This window comes from Chrysemys picta, chromosome 20 (assembly GCF_011386835.1).
Source record: "Chrysemys picta bellii isolate R12L10 chromosome 20, ASM1138683v2, whole genome shotgun sequence".
NCBI classification, from domain to species: Eukaryota; Metazoa; Chordata; order Testudines; family Emydidae; genus Chrysemys; species Chrysemys picta.
In genome coordinates, this window is record NC_088810.1 from 16,802,986 (window position 1) to 16,826,977 (window position 23,992).

At 43.8% G+C, this 23,992-nt stretch overlaps 1 protein-coding gene across 2 annotated transcripts; it reads right to left on the reverse strand.

Moving 5' to 3' along the window:
- Window positions 1-474: 474 nt before the first annotated feature.
- On the reverse strand, window positions 475-23,523 carry SELENBP1 (selenium binding protein 1). Of its 2 annotated transcripts, XM_005293720.5 has the most exons (12): window positions 23,357-23,523; window positions 16,201-16,254; window positions 15,267-15,379; window positions 12,601-12,786; window positions 11,127-11,247; window positions 9,566-9,748; window positions 6,737-6,915; window positions 5,527-5,605; window positions 3,286-3,407; window positions 3,012-3,104; window positions 2,463-2,581; window positions 475-1,596 (listed from the first exon to the last, which is right to left on the reverse strand). In XM_005293720.5, the coding sequence occupies exons 1-12, from the start codon at window positions 23,358-23,360 to the stop codon at window positions 1,434-1,436; spliced, it is 1,416 nt and encodes a 471-aa protein (XP_005293777.2). In that variant the 5' UTR covers window positions 23,361-23,523; the 3' UTR covers window positions 475-1,433. The 2 variants fall into 2 exon arrangements, with proteins under 2 accessions (XP_005293777.2, XP_042699288.2); XM_042843354.2 differs by lacking the exon at window positions 15,267-15,379 and having other exon boundaries at window positions 23,357-23,444.
- Between the last annotated feature and the right edge of the window lie 469 nt (window positions 23,524-23,992).

The window sequence follows — 23,992 nt, forward strand, 5'->3', positions numbered from 1 at the left end:
TCTTGGACCCCAGCCACCAACCTTGACTCTTGTTTATGGGACTTGACCTTGCAATTCCTCCAACTCCAGCCTAGCAACTCCTGTCCCGGTGGGCAGACCTCAGCCCAGCTGTGACTGCTAGGCAAGACTGCCTATGCCCCGGTCCCTTACTCTCACAGTGGTATGGCAAAGTGCCATTATCCTCATTTTACTGATCAGGAACTGAGAATATAGTTCCTAGACAAATGCTATGTTTCAGTGTCTTTGACTGCAGTAACACAAATATACTTTGTTTTTTGGGGAACAGGAAGACCTTGTACCAGCTGGTTTCTGGATTTTTTTTTTTAATTGATTTTGGAAAGTCTCCCCCGTAAGAGATTTCAGGCACACAGGTCTTCTTAATTTTCAGACACATGATTCATGAATCACCATCTTACATTTTTCTGCTCCCTGAAAGATGCGGAAGAGTTAAAAATTATGACATGAGGATTTAGCTGGTGCAAAGAACAATTTTATTATTTGTTTGTTAAAGCAGTTTAAGTGCTGCATTACTGCACAAGAACTGAAATACAATCCAGCTTCAGGAAACAGACACCAATTTGCAGACTACAATCAAATCCTGTTTACATAGTACTGTGCAATAGGGCATTGACTAAGTAATAAGTGTATTAAGCTAAACAGAAACAAGTTCTCTGTTCTGGAATAAGGATGTCCCTACATGCAGTTATTCAGTTATTGTGCTTTAAATTGGCACCCTACCTTAATCCATTTAATGTTTGAGCACAGACAAGCCCTAAAGCTTGAATGATTAAAGTTTACAGAAAAGAGAAAAAAGTGTTTAATCCCATCTCTTGTAAAGTTAGTTAACTAAAAATCTAGTCATCTCAAAGAGCTGTTGGACCCTTTGGGGGTCAGAGGCTTGTTGTATTTAGTCTTGGCTACAGCTCTGGGCACACAGATCACAGATTCCTTATTGTTAGACCCAGAGACTGGGGTGAAGAATTTAATTCTAAACCTAATTGTATGTGCTCAAAATTGTAGCTCTGCCCTCTCCATTAACTCTGCCAACTTAGGAAGTCTAGCAGATGTTAAGGTCTGTAGCATCGTTTCGGAGACATTGGCATGAAGGCAGCTGCCAGAATCCATCTCATCAGGACTCCCACAACAGAGGGAGTTATACACCTTGAAGTTTACGGCCATCAGTGAATAGACAGGCCGTCAAGAATAGGGGAGGGTAGAGAAGTAAGCGAGACATCATGTTTCATGGTTAAACACACTCACTTGGCTGCCTCAGCCAAGTGTGCAAGCAGGTGCAGGGCTTCTGTGGCTCAGCACCCATGGAAATCTAGACATCTGTAGTGGATAGAGCCCCAGCAGATCAGACCCACCTATGCCTTTTTCACACGTATAGTTAGGATATGAGAGAGAGGGGCGGGGGCACCCACACACAACAGTTAGACCCAGATATCAGAGCTGCAGTCTCCACCAGGGTAGCGGATCTCATGAGCAAGGACGGGTCCATCAGGTTCTGACCCAAAATCCACTAGGAAGTTTTTATTCACCTTCAGTCCACCTTTCACAGTGTCCACATCAATCTGCAGCATGACAGAGCCTTCCCTGAACAAGAAACAAGAAAGCAGACGTTGGGGGGAGGGGGAAAAAAGAGGCTGTGTCCTGGTTTAAGAGATTCCTACACTTTGTTCTTCTCTTCCAGATTTTCTAGTTAACCAAAAGGTCTTTTAGACAGAGTGGAGATGAGCCCCCCGCTTCAATGTTTGGGCACACCAGTATTCAGGGGTGTTTGGAGCAAAAAAATTGTTTTGGTCTGGGACTCAGACTGTAGTGCCCACTGTGACAGGCAAAGGCTTCAGGTTCATTATAGTGCAGGTTCACTGCACTACACTGAACCGCCCAACAGAGGCCTGGGGGTCACACTCAGAAGCATCCTACGGAGAGTTACACTGCTCCATTGAAAACCTTGACTTAGAGCTGCCAATGAACCGGAGGGGATTACAACTAGATGTGCAGTTATACATTAACTGCAAGTGATGGGCAAGCCACACCACGCCCTCATGTGGTCATGCGGAAAATCATCTTCTTTATGTAATAAAAATAATGTATTTGCGGGTGCTTTGAAGTAATACAGGTTTCCTGTAGGCTAGGTCATCTTCAAAATACTAGTATCTAATGAATTCTTCCACACCTCCACCATTAGAGGAATGATTTCAATATCAGACATTGTTAAATTTCACAGATGCTCAGAGGCTGTTGTGCCTATTAAGTGTGGCCTGATTCTTACTGGTGTGTGAAACCCTGATATGGGTGAGTAGTATGCAATGAGCTAATAAAGCCAGTCCTCCTGCACACATCAATGGGCCCTTGGAGGTGGTGCAATCACCACTCACTTCCGCTGCGGGGCTCATGAAAATGGACTTCTGCTGCAAGCTGGCCCTGGGATTTCCCATCCAAGAAAGTTTTCTTACTTGATAAGGTCTGGGTAAAATTGCTTGTCCCATCCACTGTAGAGGGAAGTGGAGACATATAGTCTCTTGCCATCCAAGCTCAGCTGGATCATCTGCGGTCCACCTTGCACCCTCTTCCCCTGGTGTTACAGGAAAACAATTCCTGGGTTTATAAGCTGCTAGTGGCATCACAAAGGAAAAAAAATGCAACAGGAGGGAGTACAACAGCATGGCAGGTTCTGTTCCTGGCAGAACATCTGACAACCAGCATTCCTGAATGCATGGGGTGGTGAACCCCTGCATTTGGGCAAGGAGCAGTTCTAACCAAGACTGACTGCTTGCCTGATGCAGGTTCCTGGCTAACCTGTGCACACACAGACTGGGTTATGCCAGAAAGGGCCTGATTCCACAGCATCTACTCAGGCAAGTCCTATTGTACTTGGATGGGAGCTTTGCCTCAGTAAGATGTGCAGAATCTGGCACTCATATAGGAGCTGGCATGCACCAAGAGACAGCTGCCAGTAGAGAAGTATTAATGGAGCAGTGGGGAAAATAGCCAGCATTGCTCACCTTGATCACAAAAGGCTCTGGCTGACAGTTCAGCTCTTGGTCTTCCACCACAACGATTGGCCCATCTCTTGGAATCTTGCCTCCCAGGAACACCTGTAAGCAAAGATGTCACAAAGATGTCAGGGTGTCCGTGTATGAAAGGAACATGGCCATGAGGGTACGGAATTGACCATCTAACCCCTATGCAAAAGAAAACTGTCCTTTTCTCTCCTAAAGACATGGGATTCCCCAGCTTCGCAACCTAGTAATAGAAGCCTTTATGACTCTGACTTACCTGTCCCACCAGTCTGGGCTTCCGAGTGTTGGAAATATCATACTGACGAATGTCTCCATGGAGCCAGTTGCTGAAATACAGGAACCTGTCATCCAGTGAGATCAGGATGTCGGTAATGAGACCTTGGAGAGGGCAGTCAGAGGTGGAGTCAGGAAACACACAGAGAGCAGCAGACAATGACAAGGCTCATATGGCCATAGATCCATCTTTGTTAGAACCCCAGTCCTAGAGCATCAGCGCAGACCCAGATCAGACAAATCTAGTTCAGATATGAAACCCAGGCCCAAAGCAAAAGGTGGTCTTAGCCATATCATTGTATTCACTCTGTTTCCTCTCCAGGTCTCTTTTCGGCCCTCATTAATTACCAGGATTCCAGCCAGGAACAACCCACTCCCTGGAGAACACAACTATTGTGAGTTCCTGTTGAAAGACACAAGGACTCCCACATTCTTTCTAGAGACCACTGTCTATCAAGCTTCAAGCAGCCAACCTGGGAGGAGGAGCCAAACCCTGTCGCCTGCACGGTAGTTCACAAGCAGGGCTGAGCAGAAGCCACTCTTCAACCTAGAACGTTCCCAATTAGCAGTTGGTGACAGAATATAGCACACTACATAAGGGCCCAGACCAGAGGTACTATATTGGAGAATCCAAACCCAACCTGTTCCAGGATCAGCATGTTTAAGCTGCTTTGGGAAGGAATAGGACACCCTGTGCTACTCTGAATCAAACCTTCAGGCCAAGACAAAAATGATGCAACCAGTTTGTCACGGGCAAGAGAGTCAGGCCCAGCCTCATCTGTGACTGATTGGCTCCCTTTCCATCTGATCCTGGACAGCTAGAGATCATGTGGCTGTTTAATTATTGTGCCCAGCTGGGAGGGGGTCCTGGGTTGCCTACAAAGGGTGAGAGCTCTGCTAGTGAGAGAAGCTGCAGAAGGGTTCTTGGCTGCTCTGGAAGGTGCTGGAGAAAGGTAACTTCCAGACAAATGGCCTGGAGGAGAGCTGAAGAAGGACAAGAGGACATGGCCTCCAGTAGTAGGTCCTGAAGCAGGAGGGACAGAGAGGAAAAGTGGGGAAACCCCTGGGAGCTGTAGCCCAGGATGGGCTGAGGAACGGTTTTGTTTAAGTTTTATGTAAGGAGAATAAAAATGTGCCTGGAAAAGACTCAACGTGGCAGTGAGTCCTTCATGGGCTGGGGAGACATGCCGGCAGCGTACTGCTCCCAGCTGCTCCTTTACAGCCACAATTTCCACTGTTGGAGGCAGGGCAGGGGGAGAAAACGGCAAGAGGTGATGTCATGGTCATTAAATTGGAGAGGTGGGGGAATCGGAGGCATGGATTTAAAAGATAGGGTCCAACTGAAAAATGGGCTCTCCCCTTGACCAACCAATAATTGGGATCTCAATTGAGAGGCCCTCAAGTCCCTTTGGATACAGAAGGGGGTCTCCCAAATACAGGGACCAGTTGGTATTCACCAGCCCATAAATCTGCTTTAGGGGAACCAGCTACTTGAGGAAGAATGTGATAACTATTGTGTAAGGGTGATGACAAGAGGCAGATACATGGTGTCACAGGCACTGACTTTCCAAAGTGCCAGGGGGGGCTCGACCCCCAGCTCTGCCCCAGGTCCTGCCCCCACTCCTCCTCTTCCCCCAAGATCCCACCCCAGCCCTGCCTCTTCCCACCCCTTCCCGCCCCCTTCCCCGGGCGTGCTGTGTCCTCGCTCCTCCCCCTACCTCCCACAGCCTTCAGCATGCTGTGAAAGGGCTGATTGCGGCAGGTGGGAGGCATGGGGAGGGAGGGGGAGGCGCTGATCTGTGGGGCCAGCCAGTGGGCGGGAGGCGCTGGGGGGATGCTAATAGGGGGGCTGCCGGTGGGTGCTCCAGCCCCAGAGCACCAATGGAGTTGGTGCCTATGGATGGTATCCAAAGGGCACTGCAAAAGAATCTTCCATAGGAAGAGACACTGGCCACCTCCTTAGAGCGTCAGTCAAGATGAGCCAGATTCCCACTCATAACACACATTGGGAGATCTTAATACAAATAGGTATGCAATTGGCAATTCTAAGCCATTCCCTCTTTGGAGGGACACTTGCATCTCTTTGAAGGTATGCCAAAGTCCTTGTCTAACTGATAAGCTCCTCCATATGTTTCATGCAAAAAGTGTTTGTCATTCAATGATAAGATGCTCAGCCCAGCTGCAAAGCATAAGGAGGAAAATTTTGAAACGTGCTTACACTAACCTGGCATGTCAGGAAAAAGCCAACCGTTCACCTTCTTGCTGGGGACTTGAACCACCTTCTCGGCTGCCCAATTTCCATTCTGTACAAGAGTAAACATAATATTCCCTTGCGGTAAGTCAGCAAGAACCCAATTATACATGACAAAGGCAGAATAAGCATGTGATGGTGTGTACCTAGCATATACAAAGGTACTGCAAATAAATGTTAACAATTGATGTGAACAGTAAATAGGTGACTAGCTAGAAACACAGAGTTAATGATTATATATCTGTCAATACTAAAAATAGAAGCATTGTCCATTGGACCTCAACAATAGCCTAGGTTTTGGAGCACAGCCATGGAGTTATGTCTACACTACAGATGCTACGGTGGTACAGCTACAGCACTGCAACTGTGCTGCTGCAGTGTAGACACTGTAGTTAATCAATTCACCCCTCTGAGAGGCAGTAGCTAGGTTGATGGAAGAATCAGTTGACCTAGCCGTGTCTACACCAGGGCTTAGGTCAACTTAAAACTAAGTCTCTCAGAGGTATGAATGTTTCACATCCTATATGTTGTAGCTAAGTCAACCTAACTGTTAGGTATAGGCCAGGGAAAGGGGGATATATACATGATGGATTAGGAGGCTTTGTGCAGTCTATGGAACTGGGGCTAGATCTCCCCAACATAACCACCTTGCAGAAGCCTTTAGCACAGGCCATAAAGAACATGGCAGGGAAAATATAGTAGCCACTGGGCAGTTAGTTCACTACAAAGAGTCTAGATAATTATACACGCACATAGAAAAACCAGTTTAATTCTATTTAAGCTGTTCTCTAGATCCATCTTAAGACGTAAAATGAATGTCCCTTATATCAACTCCACTTTGTATTTAGCTGTGACCCAGTACTTTTCCCAGACCTGAGGAAGAATTCTGGGTAAGCTTGAAAGATTGTCTCTTCCACCAACAGAAGTTGTTCCAATACAAGATATTACCTCACCCAGCTTGTCACCTCAAATTAACTCCATGAATAAGAACAATATTGTAAGAACAGGTTGTTTGGCAAGACTCCTCCAAGCCACCCAGTTCTCAAGAGCCAAAGAGTTCATTTTAAAGTGGCTATCCTAACTGAATTCCATTGTCTAAGTGACCCATTGTTTAAATGGCTTTCTGAAACATGCTCATGTTTAACCTTGCCTTCTGTCACATGGCAGCTGCTAGAGTGCTTACCCCCGTCTTGTAGAAGCGATGAATTGCACTACTCAGAGCACAGCCAACATATCCCTCTGCTGCATCGGGGTTGTGGAGGAATCTGATTTCCAGAGGGATGGAGTCTTCCCCCAGGTCAATTGACTGAGTGAAGACATGAGTGGTCCAGTCCCACACGTTAATGTGACGGCCATAGCTCCCTGAGAGATCAAATCAAACAAAAATAAAGTCAGGAGTGTTGATTTTAGAATTGGAGAACAACCAATTCCAAGAGTGCAGACAGACAGCTAAACAATTAAATGCCTCTGGCAAGGAGAGTTATTGCAGCTGCAGCCTATACTAGGATTGATACATTAGAAGCAAGAGGAAGACCCAGGACAGGACAGGCCCATTACTCAATGAGGGGGAAAAAACAAACAATAACAGAAAATGTGGAAATGGCAGAAGTGCTAAATGACTTTTTTGCTTCAGTTTTTACCAAAAAGTTTAGTGGCGACTGGACATCTAACATACTGAATGCTATTGAAAATGAGGTAACATCAGAAGGTAAAATAGAGAAAGAACAAATTAAAAATTACTTAGACAAATTAGATGTCTTCAAGTCACCAGGGCCTGATGAAATACATCCTAGGATATTCAAGGAGCCGACTGAGGAGATAAATGAGGCATTAGCGATTATCTTCGAAAAGTCATGGAAGACGGAAGAGATTCCTGAGGACTGGAAAAGGGCAAATACAGTGCCCATCTATAAAAAGGGGAATAAGGACAACCCAGGGGATTACAGACCAGTCAGCTTAACTTCAGTACCCAAAAGATAATGGAGCAAATTAAGCAATCGATTTGCAAATACCTAGAAGATAATAAGGTGATAAGTAACAGTCCGCATGGATTTGTCAAGAACAAATCATGTCAAGCCAACTTTAAAGCTTTCTGTGATAGGGTAACAAGCCTTGCGAATAGGGGGAAGTGGTAGATGTGCTATATCTTGACGTTAGTAAGGCTTTTGATACGGTCTTGCATGACTGTCTCATAAACAAACTAGGGAAAATACAACTTAGATGAAGCTACTATAAGGTGGGTGCATAACTGGTTGGAAAACCATTCCCACAGAGTAGTTATCTTTGGTTCACAGTCAAGCTGGAAGGGATATCAAGTGGGGTCCTGAAGAGATGGGTTCTGGGTCCAGTTCTGTTCAATATCTTCATCAATGATTTAGATAATGGCATAGAGAATACACTTATAAAGTTTGAGGATGATACAAAGCTGAGAGGGGTTGCAAATGCTTTGGAGGATAGGATTAAAATTCAAAATGATCTGGACAAACTGGAGAAATGGTCTGAAGTAAATATAATGAAATTCAATAAGGACAAATGCAAAGTATTCCACTTAGGGAGGAACAATCAATTGCACACATACAAAATGGGAAATGACTGCCTAGGAAGAAGGACTGTGGAAAGGAATCTGGGGATCATAGTGGATCACAAACTTAATATTGTGAGAGTCAACAGTGTAACACTGTTGCAAAAAAAGCAAACATCATTCTGGGATGTATTAGCAGGACTGTTGTAAGCAAAACATGATAAAAGTAATTCTTCCGCTCTACTCTGCGCTGATAAAGTTTCAACTGGATTACTGTGTCCATTTCTGGGTGCCACATTTCAGGAAAGATGTGGACAAAGTTCAGAGAAAAGCAACAAAAATAATTAATGGTCTAGAAAGCATGATCTGTGAGAAAAGATTTAAAAAATTGGGTTTGTTTAGTTTGGAGAAGAGAAGACTGAGGGGGGACATGATAGCAGTTTTCAAGTACATAAAAGGTTGTTACAGTGAGGAGGGAGACAAATTGTTCTTGTTAACCTCTGAGGATAGGACAAGAAGCAATGGTCTTAAATTGCAGCAAGGGCGGTTTAGGTTGGACATTAGGAAAAACTTCTTGTCAGGGTGGTTAGGCACTGGAATAAATTGCCTATGGAGGCTGTGGAATCTCCATCACTGGAGATTTTTAAGAGCAAGTTAGACAAACACCTGTCAAGGATGGTCTAGATAATACTTAGTCCTGCCTTGAGTGCAGGGGACTGGACTAGAAGACCTCTCGAGGTCCCTTCCAGTCCTACGATTTTATGAAAGGTTTCAAGGGTTTTAATAGCACAGCAAATGGACCTTTGCTCTTAACTATATAATCATGCCAAACATCTTCATCCATTTAAAAATCGTCACAGGTGAGGGGTCAGGCATCAGATTGTGGGATTCTTGTCACTACAACACCTTGGCCCGTGTGCAGTAGAAAACAGAGAAAGACTGAGTTCAATGGGAGACCGGAGGACAGAGGGTCTCAATCCATTGATCTTTCAGAGCTGAACACCCCAGGTTAGCTACATATGGGTCTTTTCAAAAGCAGTATGAGTGGCCTCCAACATTTTGGGTATGTGACTGTCTCCCGTGGAGGTGATAGAGAAGAACAAGATGACCTTTTGAGAGGAGGTCAGACTAAACTGAGATGCCCCTCCCTCCTCACAGCTGAATTCTGACACTGAGTACAGCTCCACAGCAGCCCTTGTGGCCAGTCTAGTTCATATGTGCCCAAGGTTTTGCTGAGCTTCTGATGTCACCAGCTAGAACTATTGAAGAACACTAAGAGTAGGTTTGTCCTGCCTTGTTTGGGGTTATATACATTGTGATCTTTAACAACTGGTGTAAACTAGCTCTGCAGACATCTTTACATGACAATTTTGCCTATGTACTCTGAAATCACCAGCCTCCACGGGTGACAGGAGAGTCCCTGGATGCAGTCCTCGCTTTATTGAAAGCTGGACCAGAATGTCACCGAATTTTAAACAAACACGCCCTCACCAGTCTTTAGGTCTGCTGGGTCTAACCCATTTGCCAAGACTTTTGGGATTCCCCATTCCGTGCTCATCAGGACATTATGCCGTGGCTGGTACCAGAAGTCATAGCCAAGTGCAGGGATGTTGGATCCTTTCTCCCAGTTCCCCTTCACCTCAAAAGTCTCTCCATCCAGCAAGATAAAGCCACCTGATGCCAAAAACAAAACAAATTGTTTGATTTTAATCACCCAGTTTAAGAGCTTAAGCAGGATAAGACACAATGCAATAGTGAACTCTTTCTCTAATAGGCTGTAGCATGTTACATGTACTCTGAGGGAGGGTGGAGAAAGCTTTCTGGAAGGAGATGTTTTTTCTGTGCTTTCCATTTTCAGGGCTTTCATTAGTATTTCTAACAGTAAGCAAATTAACTCAAAGAGAATTTCCTCCCAAAGATTCAACAATGAAGTATCTTAACAGAAGTGTCCTCCTAACCAGATACGTATGCCAACTGACCAAGCAAAGTGAGGCCCAGCACAACTCAATGGCATTTCTGTTGGTCTGTATGCGATAACTTTGGAACGGAGGATCTGATCAATTCCAAAATTTCAGGGAACAATCTAGGTATCGATGGGCACAAGATATTGATTTGGGTGCAAATCAGAAAACGGTAAAAGCCTGATTCAGAGGAAAACCAGGGGCCCCAGACTGCCTGGTGCTGCAGGCAGAGGAATTTCTCTGCTGCTGCCAACATGTATCAGAGGCAGCTGCTTAACTTGCCGAACGAGGAAGTTGTCTGTAGACTGGACTAACAGAAATCAGAGCCTTACAAGGAGGGTTTGTAGGGGTGCAGTGGAGAAGTTGGGCCTGAGGAGGACTGGGGGAGAGTAGTGGTGACGAGGGAAGCAGGGATCTGGATGGCGGGCATGGAGCCCCGGGTAGAGGAGGAGAAGGGAATGGGGACAGAGCCACAGAGCTCCAGACACGTAGCATTCTCTTCTAAACCAAAGTGTTTCAGTTCCCTGTGTTCTGAAAAGCAATGCCAGCACATCTGGGGGATCAGCCCTATCCTACTTAACAACTGACAGCAACCATGCAATAAGAAAGTCCTATTAGTCTCAGCCTAGTACACCTGCTGGCAAGTGTCCAAACTACAAACATTCACAATTGTCCCCTTGTTAGGCTCAAAGCTCTCAAGGGTAGGTTAGATAAATGTCTATCAGGGATGGTCTAGTCAGTATTTGGTCCTGCCATGCGGGCAGGGGACTGGACTCGATGACCTCTTGAGGTCCTTTCCAGTCCTAGAATCTATGACTCTATAAGGACTGAATGCGCCCTAGATCCTGAACTCCCCTATAACACTGGAGGTGGGTACTCCAAGTCAGGATTGAATCACATTGACAGGGGACTGTGTTTGTGAAATTTGCCCTCCCATGCCTCCTGAAGTACATATTCTGTGGTAAAGTAGAGAACTTCTGCTACAGGGCTGCTAAGCTGGCCAGCAGCTCAAAAGGATTGCAAGTTCTCAACAAGGCTGCCAGTTTTGTAGCAAGTATTCCTTCGCTTGAAGGACTAAAGGCGATAAATACCTTTGCCATTGCCAGATGGGTCTCCCATGCTGCTGATCATGATCTCACCATTGCCCAAGCAGTGAGTTGTGTGGGGATTGGCTAAGTCGCACTTCCAGAATACATCCACTGGCTCAATCATCTAAGGAGAGTTTATATGCACATAGTCAATCCCTTCTTGGTCAGGCCACTCCCAGTCAAAATCAGAGTGTCAACCCCCATCCCCATCGAAGAGGGTTTCCTGCCATCTTAAAAAACTCTTCAAAGTTCTAGGCTGTTGGATTTTTTCCACTTGAAAACTCAACCCCTGTGTGTTCTGGGCTTGGCCAGACAGAGAGAAGGAAACTATGAATAAAGCTGGGCAAAATTTTTCAACCGAAAAATTTATTCAGCAAAAAAAATGCAGATTTGGTGACATCGAAACATTTCATGAATTCATGTCAATTTCACCAAACTGTTTTGGTGGGGGGGGGGGGGGGGAGCACATCGAAACTATTCAGGAAAAAAATTAAAACATTTAGATTTTTCCCATTTGATGAATTTTTGTTTCAAAATTTAAAAAAAGTTAAAAAAATGCTTGAAATTTAAACAAAATGTATCATTTTGGGTTAAACAAAATGTTTTGTTCGGCCCCAAACTAATTTCCTTTTTAATTGCAAGTGAACTGAAAAATCTGTTGTTTGCCCAGCTTGAACTATATAAAGAGAGAATAAACAAAACCCCAGTGCTTTGCTTGCCTGAAGTTCAAAGGTACGAGTTTGTATAAATTTTAATCAATTCCACTGTCACTAAGTGGTTCTCCTGAAGAACGCGTACCCTGCTGCTACATTGAGAGCATGTCTCTATTTAAAAGACAAGTTATGTGAAACCAGTGGCCCCGAGTTACTCAGTACGTCTGAAAGTCAGAGCTGTCTGTGACACACTGGAGTTGTCTGTTCCCTCAATACATCTCCAGGAGAACTAGATGGAGTCTAGTCTGTCTGTGAATCAGCAAGATACCAGTCAGGTAAATTGTGACTGCAACATCTTTATTACTGGGGATTGTATTAAAGGCAAAGAGAACACTGCCTGATTTTCAAGTGCCAGCTATCAAGTGAGCTAGTTCACAGCAGACGTCATTGCTCTAGAGCAGTTTTCCCCCCCTCATCCCCTTGTATGTACTGTTTAGTCATGCTTGTTACCCAAAGAAGCAAAGTTACCCTGAACTACAAGTTGTACGTTGCGAGCACCAATTTATATCAGGTTGAGGGAGGGGGTGTTGCTCTACATATAGAACTCAAGGATTTGAGAACTTACTCTTTTTCCACAGCCAAAGAAGATTAACTTTCTTAAAAATTCTAAGACTTTTGAGACTGACCAGTTCTTAAGGTTCCCCAAAGGTTCCCCAAAAGCCCTAAAAAATTGTTCTGGATTTCCTCATTCACATTCATAAGTGGGAAATTTTAGTTCCCATCTCCTAAGTGAGATACATCTCTTGGAGTCACCTCAGACATACCTTATGAATCCTGGGAGCCCGCATGTCTGTGCCCACATCCACCACATAAATGCGGGAAGAAATCAGACTGGGAAGAAGGAGACGGTTCCGTTTCTTTGTGACATCCCCAAAGCTGCTGCTGCAGGTGTTCCACCCAGAGTGATGGAGCTCGTCTCGGAGGTTGGGCATGGGCAGGCGGTGGATCACCTATGAAGTCAAAGGCATGGTTCAGATTCAGTCTGTAAGACAGGCAGTCCTAAGAAAAACAGTTCTTTAGAAATACAGACATAGCATAGGAAACACGAGGGAAATTGTTGATGTTATCCAGTGAGTAGTTCTAGGTCGAGATTTTCAGAGTAGTTTAAGAATCCCTTGATGCTCAATCCCTTAGGTGGTTTTGAAGAAAATCCCATTCTGGGTCTTTAGCACAGGAGACCAGGAGCCAGGACTCCTGAGTTCTATTCCTGGCTCTCTACACCCATCATGTGTGATATTGGGCAAATCACTCTCCGTGCATCTGTGACTGGGTGTCCATCCCACACAAGGCATGAAGAGGTTAAGGTGGCCAGATGGACCAATTAAATGCTTAGGCTGCACCTGGAGGAGCCAGGGAACAAGGAGGACTAATTAGAGATGAAGCTCAGCTGAAGAGGAACAGGAGGGGCCTGTAGCGGAGAGTGATGGGCAGGCATGCATTCACTGTTAGGGTGAGAGAAGGTGAGGTCACCCAGGGATAAAGCAGTAAGGGATAGGACTATGCAGACCTTGACACCTTGTTGTAGGGTCCCTGGGCTGAAACCCAATGTAGAGGGTGAGCCTTGGTTTCCCATGGGCTTGGGATCCCCTAGAAGCCACTGGAAGTGGCACCATTAAGGGGCAGTGAAAGAGAAGAATGACAGGGACAGTGAGTCCTGAGACACTTTGAGGCACATGATTTCCCCAGAAAGGGAAAACGGCAATGATCTGGCTGGAAGGCCAAAAAAATGAAGCAAGAGCAGTTGAGTCCTGAGAGAGCAAGACAGAGTGATAGAGTGCAACTGCAGGAAGGGTTGTTGGCTTGGCAGAGATAATTCCCAGATGTAGCCAGAAGGAGGTGCTCTAGCGGTGAGTAGAGAGCCCCGTGACAGCATCGCACGTGAATTTGGACATCATGACGTCCTAACATTTGTTTTTAATGGGTGTGCTATTAAATGTATCTAATATTTGGAAGGTAGAAAGACTGGCTAGCAGTTGCAAGAGACACAGAACAGTGATAGAGAGAAAAGAATAATTGTATCTAGGCAGCAACAGTCTGACTTTACAAGGTTTATCCGATTTCAGTTGGGACAAGTTGTGGCAAACTGACTGGAGTTAATAATACTTTACACTCTGGCGGCTGGTCGTTAGTAGCATATTGTGTGCATTTAAGAAACATGAAGAGATCAGTGCTTAAGAAACTTTAAGAAACTGCATCCCTCCAGTAAGAGTCTTAGCAATAGTTATGCAAAGGAACAGTTGTGACAAGATGTCTTGCCAACACAGATAAACTGCTCCTCAGGTGCATTGTAATGCTAGAGATCTGAGGCTAAAATGCATTAAGCATTTTGAGACATACAAATATCTAGTATTTTTAAATGCAGTTTAGATTACACTTTTTTTAACCATGTACCAATTGGTTCTAAAATACAGTTTTACCAGTTAACTGAAAGCAATAGTTTTGGCCAGGAAGATTCTGCTTTCCCATTTTATGACAGAACAGATTAGTTTTATAGAGTTCCTAAAGCTGGATCAATTTACTCACCTTAAACAAACAAGTAACTGTCAAACCTGTTGGATGCTCCAAACAAATTTAATCCTGCAGTGATTAGTAATCTTGCTCAATACCTACTGACAATGGGGTTTCAGAGGGAGCTACTCAAATGCTTACTAAGCACAGAAAGGCTTTGAAAGAGACCTGGAACAACAGATAAATATTAGCCTTCAGTAATCCCTGGAAGATTCCCAAGACCAAGTTTAGAAAGAGGCTGAAAACTCAAAGCAAACACACGGCTAAGCCACCAAGTTTCATATAGCTTTTATGTGAAATCATAAACCAGGCAAATCCAAGAGGAACCTTTTGGAGGAAGGTTGAGTTTAGAGTTTCTAATGAAATAGGAAACAAGTTGAGTTACCCATGGTTTGGGGTTTCATTGTGAACTGGCTGCACATTTCTAAGAAACGTAACATGAAGTTAGATTGATAGTCAATACTGAGACATCTATTTGAAAGTGGTCATGGAGAAAGATCTACCAGAGTCAAATACCAAGGAGACAGCAGACAAAGAAAGATTAAGACAGGACCCTTGGGATCTAACCTTAATTTTAGGAGGTCCCGGATAGGATAGCAAGAAGTGGAGCAGAAGGAGAAATGGCAACATAAAGCTGACCTGCCCCATTTGGCAGGAAAATTAATGGCTTAGGAGTGGGCACAAGACAAAAATCCATCCAGGATAGATAGATAGGTATGAGAGAGAGAGATTGTTCAGAGTCCTCTAAATTATGGTGCATCAGGTCCCCATTTAGCCACCACTGGCAAGCACAGAAAATTTTTCCCTTTGCAGGGGTTCAAGGAGCTGCAGCTACAGAGTGTTACTAAATGGCAGTAAAGCTGCCTGGAGTCAGCCCAGGCTAAGTAAAGAGGATTAGAACCAGAATCTTGATGGGGAGTACCTGGCAGTAGTGTGGAGATTTGGGGTCAACATCCACTGTTGCCAGATAGTCAGGCTTCTCTATCCCAGTGTTTCTGTAGATACAGGGCAGGTACACAATCTCCTCTCTGGGACCTTGCAAGGCAGAGAGCTTGTTTAGGTCAACACAAATCAGCTCCACGCTATCCCCAAAGCAAGCCTTGGAGGAATCTCTCACTGGGTTGGATTTGCCCAACTGGAGCATAGGTGCTAGGGGTTCTGGGGATGCTGCTGCACCCCCAGCTTGAAGTGGTTTCCATTATATACAGAGTTTACAGTTTGGTTCAATGGCTCTCAGCACCTCCACTTTAAAAATGGTTCCAGCCCCCCTGAACTGGAGGTTGGGAACCTTCCTCCTTAGTCGTCTTCAGGGGTGGGATGGGGTTAGGGTGACCAGACAGCAAGTGTGAAAAATCGGGATAGGGTATGGGAGGTAATAGGAGCCTATATAAGAAAAAGACCCAAAAATTGGTACTGTCCCTATAAAATCGGGACATCTGGTCACCCTAGATGGGGTAGATATTATCAGAGTCTTCATTATGCAGGAAAGCACACTAGGCAGGGGTCAGTCTGAAGGGGATTTCCCTGCCTGTGGTGTGGCCCATTCGCAGTTTGGGGTTCTATTACCCCATCTTTGCTCCAGGAGGACTCATCCCTGGATCAGAGATATTTCTGAAGGGCCCCGTGAATGTAAAGTGCACACACCTTCAAAAAATTATCCTGAAGATGGAGAGACCAGGGAATCTCCCTACCCCTTACAAGGGCTTGTCAGCCCTTCCATTATGCCAGCTGCAGAATAGAGTTAGCTAATGCTACACCCAAAAGGCATCTCGTTAATCTTCACTTAATCTGAAGGTAGTTCAATAAAGCTCTTTTTTTGATAACCTAGATTTCAGAACGCAATTGACAGGACTTGCCTTTCATGGCATCTAAAGGAGTCTTGTACCCAGGACCACATGCTCCACATTTTGCTGATGAAAAAGAGGAGGGAAAAAAAAAAAAAAGGTTAGATATCTCCAAGTTATTCACCTGCACATTTTCCAAAGAGGTCACTGACTTTTGGTGCTCAGCTTAAGAGATCTTAGACCCAGTTTTCAGAAGTGCCACCCACAAATCCCATGGACCAATAAAAGTTGAGAGAACTCAAGACCTCTGAAAACGAGGCCCAGCATGTCAGGTTGGAGATCCAAAAATGCAAGAAAGTTTGGGTCTTAGTTTTCAAGAAGTCCCATCCTGCAATTTAACACCAAATGACTGAATCATAAGCAGTCAGATAAACATCGGGGATTTAGGAAGACTTGATTTGTGAAAGGTTTTAGGGATTAGTAGTGAAGCACTGTCAAGACAGATTGCTCCATTTGACCAACTCATTTTATTATTGTAGGAGCACTGTGCAGGCCTCTTCCGGGTATTAACCCTGGGAGTGGCTGTTTCTAGAGATTTAGAAGCTGGTTGGGGGCCAGTAGTGCAGAGTGTTTTGCTTAGTGGGAATCCTCACCTGTACCACCTCCTCACTGCTAGAAACTCAGTTCCCCAGCTTCTGCTCCTAAGCACTCCATCCCACCTTCCTGCTAACTGTAACCTTTATTGATCCCTCTCTGCACTCTTCAACTAGTCTCAACCAGCAGAAGTGGGGGCAGCTCAGCTGCGAGTCCACGTTCCCAGAGACTGGGAAGGAACCTGACAAGTGTCAGTGGAGGAATCTGACAAGCAGCGGGTGAAGTTCAAATCTGGCTGGAGACTCAGGGCTTGTTCCTTTATTAGGGGAGATAAAGCAGTAGAGGAACTGAAAACAAGTGTTCTTCTGTGCTTTAAGGGTTCAAGCAGGAATTGAGTGGATTCAAGGTGCATTCCATGTGTAGCCCGATCTATGAATCGTATATTAACCATATTGAATACTTAAGAATTCTCAGTTATCATTTTGAGATTTGACAGGTTCTTGTCCCAAAATCAGGCCCAGTATTATTATAATTAGTTCAGCTGGGAACCCCACTGTGCACAGTTGCAGCACTCACACTTTGGGAAACCTTCTGTATTTGCAATAGTTTATCAATACATTTAGCAAAGTCACAAACACTCTAACCCAGAAAGACAGAGAAACTACAGAACGTAGATCTGAACATGTATCTACTCACACCATCCCTTGCAGAACAACCTGAAATGTTAGCCATTGTCTTCCTCATCATCATCACTAGTGGTCATCATTCTGGCACCACCCAAGGGCTACATCTCTTGCTCTCCCTGCCCACACTGGGATACAAATTTTATAATAAGGTATGCTGATGCCACTATATTTAATGCATTTTCAGTAGGGGTTTCTCCCCCTTCCTTATTTGTATTTCCTCGCCCTACTAATGTTGGGGTGCCCTTCCCCTATAGATTAGTATATTAAAGATCTCAACTTATCATATATGTCAATTCATAGACATGGCACTCTTGTGGTTAGACATCTGAAGATGTTCCCATCCTAAGTTACCCAAAAGCTGGTGTTGCTCATGTTCCTGTGGTTGGCTGGTGTCATTATGGACCAGCTTCCCCCTTAACCGTTCTATTCTCAGTTCCCCAAAATTTAGGAGTGACCAATAGGCCATTTATCAGTGCCAAAGTCCATAGGCCTCAAGCCTTATGCTAACCGCTGAAGCCAATGTCTTACAGGATACAGGCCTGAGGGTTCCTTACATTACTGCTGAATAAAATAAATGCTAAAGCTAGCTCCATGGACTACACATGTTTCTTTGGCACAAAGCCTCACAATTTGGAGCTGTTGATCACTTTCAAATCAGAACTGTGATAAACACCATACCCAGGTCATGTAGAAGTAGTAGTACAGGTGCATTCTTCAGCAAACAGACACTGGACAGACAGTTGCCAGTTACTAGCCTTCTTTCTAAAGGTTTCTTGGCTCCCTTTGTATCAATGCAGAAGCATATTCGTTTTAACTACTTAGGAGCACTATGGTTGACAGTCGAATAAAATAATAATAAAAATCTACTGTATAGCAGTTGCTACTGTAACAGTCAGTATTCCAGACAGTCACAGGATTCCTGTTTCAGGTTTACATTAACAAATAACTATCTAGGATCAAGAAAATATTATCCTGACGCACTGTTTAAAAACACATCAACACCACATGGCAAGTTTATACACCTTATCAGAGTATACGATTCTGCACTGCTATAGTCACAATGCTCCAGTCCTGCTGAACCCATTCCAACATGGGTGGAGAGTCCAACTGCCCCTCCCCACCCCCTTATACAAATAATAAGCAGCAATGTGATAAATTGAGACAATTTTGAGCAGGACCAAATAATGTAATGCCCGCTTTGCAGCTGAGTGCAGTGCTTCAAGCATCTGCCTGATAAATGACTTGCCATTTTGCTCATTTTCACCACTGTGTTATAACCTTATAGTGTGACAAACAAGTTCTTCAAAACAAACCCTACAGAATCCGACACCTTCAACTCAATAGGATGTGATAGCTGTATTTCCCCATTAAATCAGGTTGCTATTCTTTAGGAAACAAAGATGACAAGTTACTTTGTAGAATCTACTCACTACCTTCTGAGGTTTGTTACTTTAAAACATGCTTTCCTCAAAAAGCGAGGGCTCTTTAGTACTAAATAGGCTGTCTTAGAAGATTGTCTGAAAATAGGCAAAAGGACAGAAAATCTGATGTATTCCACACCATTGAATGTCTAAGCCCTGAAAGGCACAATGTAAACTTTATTAAAAATAGATACATATAACTAAACTCCATCCTATTTTTCCTAGTCAGCTAAATTAGCAGGGACGAAACATGGATTAGACCGGTACTAGATTAATAGTGCACAAATACGTTGTTCTTTTGCAGATTAATAAAGGAAGAGACCGTTTAAATTAGAATGTTTGCTAGAGATAACCTAGGGCAAGATGGGGACATTCCCCGCCTTTCCTCTTCCCCTCCCTCCCCTTACTCCTCTTCCTTCCCTCCCACTTTCTCTCCGTTCCTTCCCTACTTGTTCAAATATTCTGTTGTAATAAACTGTTGAGCATCTGTTTGAAGTTGACATATAGCTTTCACTGTATTTTGGGTCAGACTCTTCATGAACACACACGTCATGAATCTGCTATTTGTACCATTTTTGTAGCAAGATGTTGATAAAAATGTTTACATTAGAGATATTAACGTGTCATTACACATACTAATAGTTGTCATTAAATGCAGCTTCCCAGCTATCTTGGCGTCTGACTGAATGTTTAGAATATCTTGAAGTTGGACTGTATTTGTAATAGAAATCTAGCGAAAGACCAACATGCTTTGCAAACTACTGTCATTTATCACAGTGTGACTGGGATAAGTAGCTAGTTCAGTTTACTGCTAGATCAGGAATACTTGAGGTTTTTCCCCCCCAAAACGTGGAGGATATCTTTATTGACACAGCTTCTATGCCATGCAATCCACCTCCCCTCTCGGTCACCATAAAGATAACAGCCTTGTGGCAATTACAGCAATTGCTCACGTGGAAGCTGTTTTTAGTGCAGAGTGTGTTGTCCTTTTTCACAAAGATGTCGCACTAGGCTTGATTCTTCGTTTCCCTGTATCTTGTGCAATCATTTGCCCCTGTGCAAAGTGAGAGTAAGACACTGCCATTCTGATGTTGGCAGATGTTGGAAACACATTTACAGCAAAACAAATGGGATTAAGTCTTTAGTTTTCCTCTTTATTTCGTCTTCCTCTTCTATCTGTCCTGTTTCCCACATCTTAAACCAAGAGGTGAGCCAGCCCCATGTGAGCAGCCAGCTCATAATCAATCAACCACCAGCAAGTGCTCCATAGGCCACAGCTTGGCAACCTCTGTTCTAGTTAACAAGAGGGTATATGGATGGCCTGCTGCAACATTTATAGTTGTTTTGAAGATATGAACCATAATTCCCAACAGAACAGTGAAGGAACAGACCTCAGGGGCCTGCAGCGCCCCCTTCTCCTGCCATCCAGCAGGGTTTAAAGTTGGGGGAGACAGTTTTCATGACCTCATGGAAATAGTAAAGGGCCGTTCTTTTGATGATTCCAAGGACCCCCATACAACCAAAGGTCATCCCCGAGAATGATAGTACATCCCCACCCTAGTTTTTTAACCACACCAAGTTCTGCTAAATGATATAACATGCTGTACAAAGTCAGAAAGTTAAGACTGTATCCTTTAGTCCAGGGGTTCTCAACCAGAGGTCTGGGCTCCCCTGGGGGGCTTCAAGCAGGTTTCAGAGGGTCTGCCAAAATAAACCAGAGAGCAGGGCTGGTGTTAGACTCGCTGGGGCCCAGGGCAGAAAGCTGAAGCCTGAGCCCTGCCACCATCCTGCCACCCAGGGCTGAAGTTGAAGCCCAAGTAACTTAGCTTCATGGAGCCCTGGGCAATTGCCCTGCTTGCTATCCCTAACGCCAGCCGTGTCTTTTAATCTAGAGGATATGCAGAAAAACAGTTATGGTGGTGCAGGCGGCCCATGAAAATTTTTATAGCATGTTGGGGGGACCTCAAAAAGAAAAAGGTTGAGAACCCCTGCTCTAGTCTGGTGGTCAGAACAGGGGACTAACCTCAAGATGCCTATTTGTAGCTATTGCTGACTCACTGTATGATCCTAGGGCAAGTCACTTGATTTCTCTGCCTGTTTGGGAATAATACTTTCATAGATTCTAAGGCCAGAAGGGATTGTGATCATCCAGTCTGACCTTCTGTATAACACAGGCCATAGAACTTCCCCAAAATCATTTCTAGAGCAGATATTTTAGAAAAATATCCAATCTTGATTTTAAAATTATCAGTGATGGAGAATCCACCATGACCCTTGATAAATTGTTCCAATGGTTAATTACTTTCACTTTTAAAAATATGTGCCTTATTTCTAGTCTGAATTTGTTTAGCTTCAACTTCCAGCCGTTGGATCATGTTAGTCCCAGGGGGTTGTAGACTTTTAATAAATAGCAGTAAAGTGCTTTCAGATTTTTAGGTCAAAGATACCATGGAATTACAAGGAAGCCCAAAGACACTGGGTACCATGCAAGTGATAAAAATGGGAAGTGGGAGCCTATTTTCAGTATAATTTCTGAAAAGAACAATCTTTTAAAAATAAAAGGTCATTCCCTTTATGCTTAAGCAACCTGGCTGTTACATTATATGGCTGAGCTATAAAGCCAATGAAGCAGCTACAGTAAATTTGCAGACTGTTAGGATAAAATGGGAGTTGTTGGAAGTTTGCCTAAAGAGATTAGATTTTATAGATTTACAACATGCAATATGATAATAAAAACTGTTTTAGCCTCTGAATAGAGTATTGCATGCTAGTTAGCTCAATGTAACAGACATTTGCACAATCAAGGGATACCTTCCTACATAATTTGGTTTAAAGCAATATGTTTGAGGTTAAAGGAGTACGAAAGATTCCAGCATGTTTAACTACACCACTAAACAAGTACCCTTTTATGTATATGATTGCACAATTTCTGAGTTAGACACTGTGTCCCATGATTTAGCAACAGTACATTTTTATAGACAAGTTATAACTGCCTCCCCTAAAACAAAAACTTGTATCACAAGCCTAAAAGACCTTTCACATTGATCAACACAGCCCACCACTACTACAGTATGCTTTGTAAATTAGCTTACATTAAAGCATGCCTGTGCTATACTCTTTTTTGGGGGGGGCGGGGAGAACCCATTTACAGCAAATCAAATGGGATTAAGTCTTTAGTTTTCCTCTTCATACTGGAAGCATTAGATTGGTGGAGTGTCTTTTGCACATCATCTGCTTGTTAGAGTTTGAACAAACGGGCAGTTCTCTTATCAAGCTACAAGATTATGTTTAACTTATCCAGTAACATATTAAAAAAGAAGGAGGTAGACAAATAAGTTAGTTTTATGACATAACTTTGCCCACATTAAACTGATGGGAGTATACAGCAGACCTGGAGGACAACAGCAGGACAACAATTATGCCATTGTTCAACAGTCACAACCTAAGCATTAGCAGGATGAAAGGGCCAAAAGTAACACTCCTGTGAAAAAGCAAGACAAGACCTCACCCCACCCAAACAACAGATCACTCATGATCATGGAGATTGAGGATTCTGTCTCAACTCTAAAAGCCTGCACAAGAGGGCTTCACCCTCACCCGCCTCTCCCATCGGAGATTGATGTAGGGCTCATCAGAAATCCATGAAGCATGGCACAGAGACATAGTTTTCTCTACATGTATGGTATTCGGATCACTCTTTAGGCATGTACACTGCAGTCATTATGACAGGAGCCTTGTCTGTGTTACTAATCAAACCCTCCCAATAAACAAACAGAGCCCAAATTCTAGTTTATTTTTCACCATTTATGCTGTCAGAACTGCAAAAAGGAAACATTCAGGTTGGACAGTTAAACCAGTCTAGTCAGTTTAGCTTTCTGCCTCTACAAGTTTTTTACCATGGTCTCCAAGCACCTTTTCATGTACCATGACAAGCACAATATAATAGTTCAGGCTGTAAATATTATAGGGGAATGTTTATATCTAAAGAAAAAAATTCTCTACTTATGTTCATTGTTTCCCCGAAAAATGTTTCCAAAAGGAGTTTACATTAGTAGTAGGATTTGCAGAAAGCAAGTAAATACAACGTTAAATGTTGGTCCTTAGCTACCTGACAGTCTCCCTTAAAGGAGGGGAGAATTAGTCACTCAGCAAGATTACTGTTATCACACATTTCATGCAGCTTCCAAATTCTGAAACAAACAAATGCAGCTGTTGCTCACATACCAAGAGATGCATTTAAAGATTTTAAAACTTAGTCTTATTTTTAGTTAGTTTAAGTAGCTTAAAGAAAAACTTTTTATCAGTCCAACAAAACTTTAGCCTACACTGTTCCTTTACATGTACTCTGCATTGGTTAGGCAGTAGCAAATCCGCAAGTCCCTGCTTAGGGGAAAGGTAGGAAGTTTCAAAGGATAAATGCTGCTGTCTGCAAATACCAACAGCAGCAAGATAACAGGTTGGAAACACCAGCCAAAACCATGGGTCTTCATGCCTAATGCTACTTGCAGACTGGGGACAGTTTCTTACCCATGTTGAGTGCCTTCTGGTCAGATCTTCTCAGCTGCTTATGACTTGGAATAAGCAGTGTTTGCAGTGTAACAGGAGAAGATTCCACAGAGCAAAGGCTGGTATTGAGGGATCATATATAGCAGTTCAGTGGGCGGGCAGGAGGGTTTGGAAGAGGTAGCTGCCAAGGGGAGGTCTAACGGTGGAAAGCATGTGGGAGGTTCCAGAGTAGCACGCCACCTCCTTCTTTCCCTGCTAATAATACACAGGGAAGCTTTGAAGGACTCTGCTGCTCCCTTCCCCAAACCCTGGGTAATGCAGCTGGTTCTGGTGGAGCTCCCACCTGCTTCTACTCATCTACTAGGGACATGTGTATGTTTGCTGCACACCAATAGCGTTCTTACACAGAGAAAAAACAGGCTTTTAACAGTGAAAGGGAGAGGAAATAATTCTGTTCATAAAACTCTTGCTTCTGGGCAATATTTCAAGTTCTCCAGCAGGCAGTGAATGCATGACCTAGTTACAGCTCCCAATTGTCTCTTGTTTGGCAGGCCGGTGTTTTTTTTCATTGACATGTTTTTTCAACCCTCTAAGCAAGACAGCTGCAAAAGCTCTTCCTGCTAGTTGCAGTTTGATCCATTTCTCCCATGAAAACTT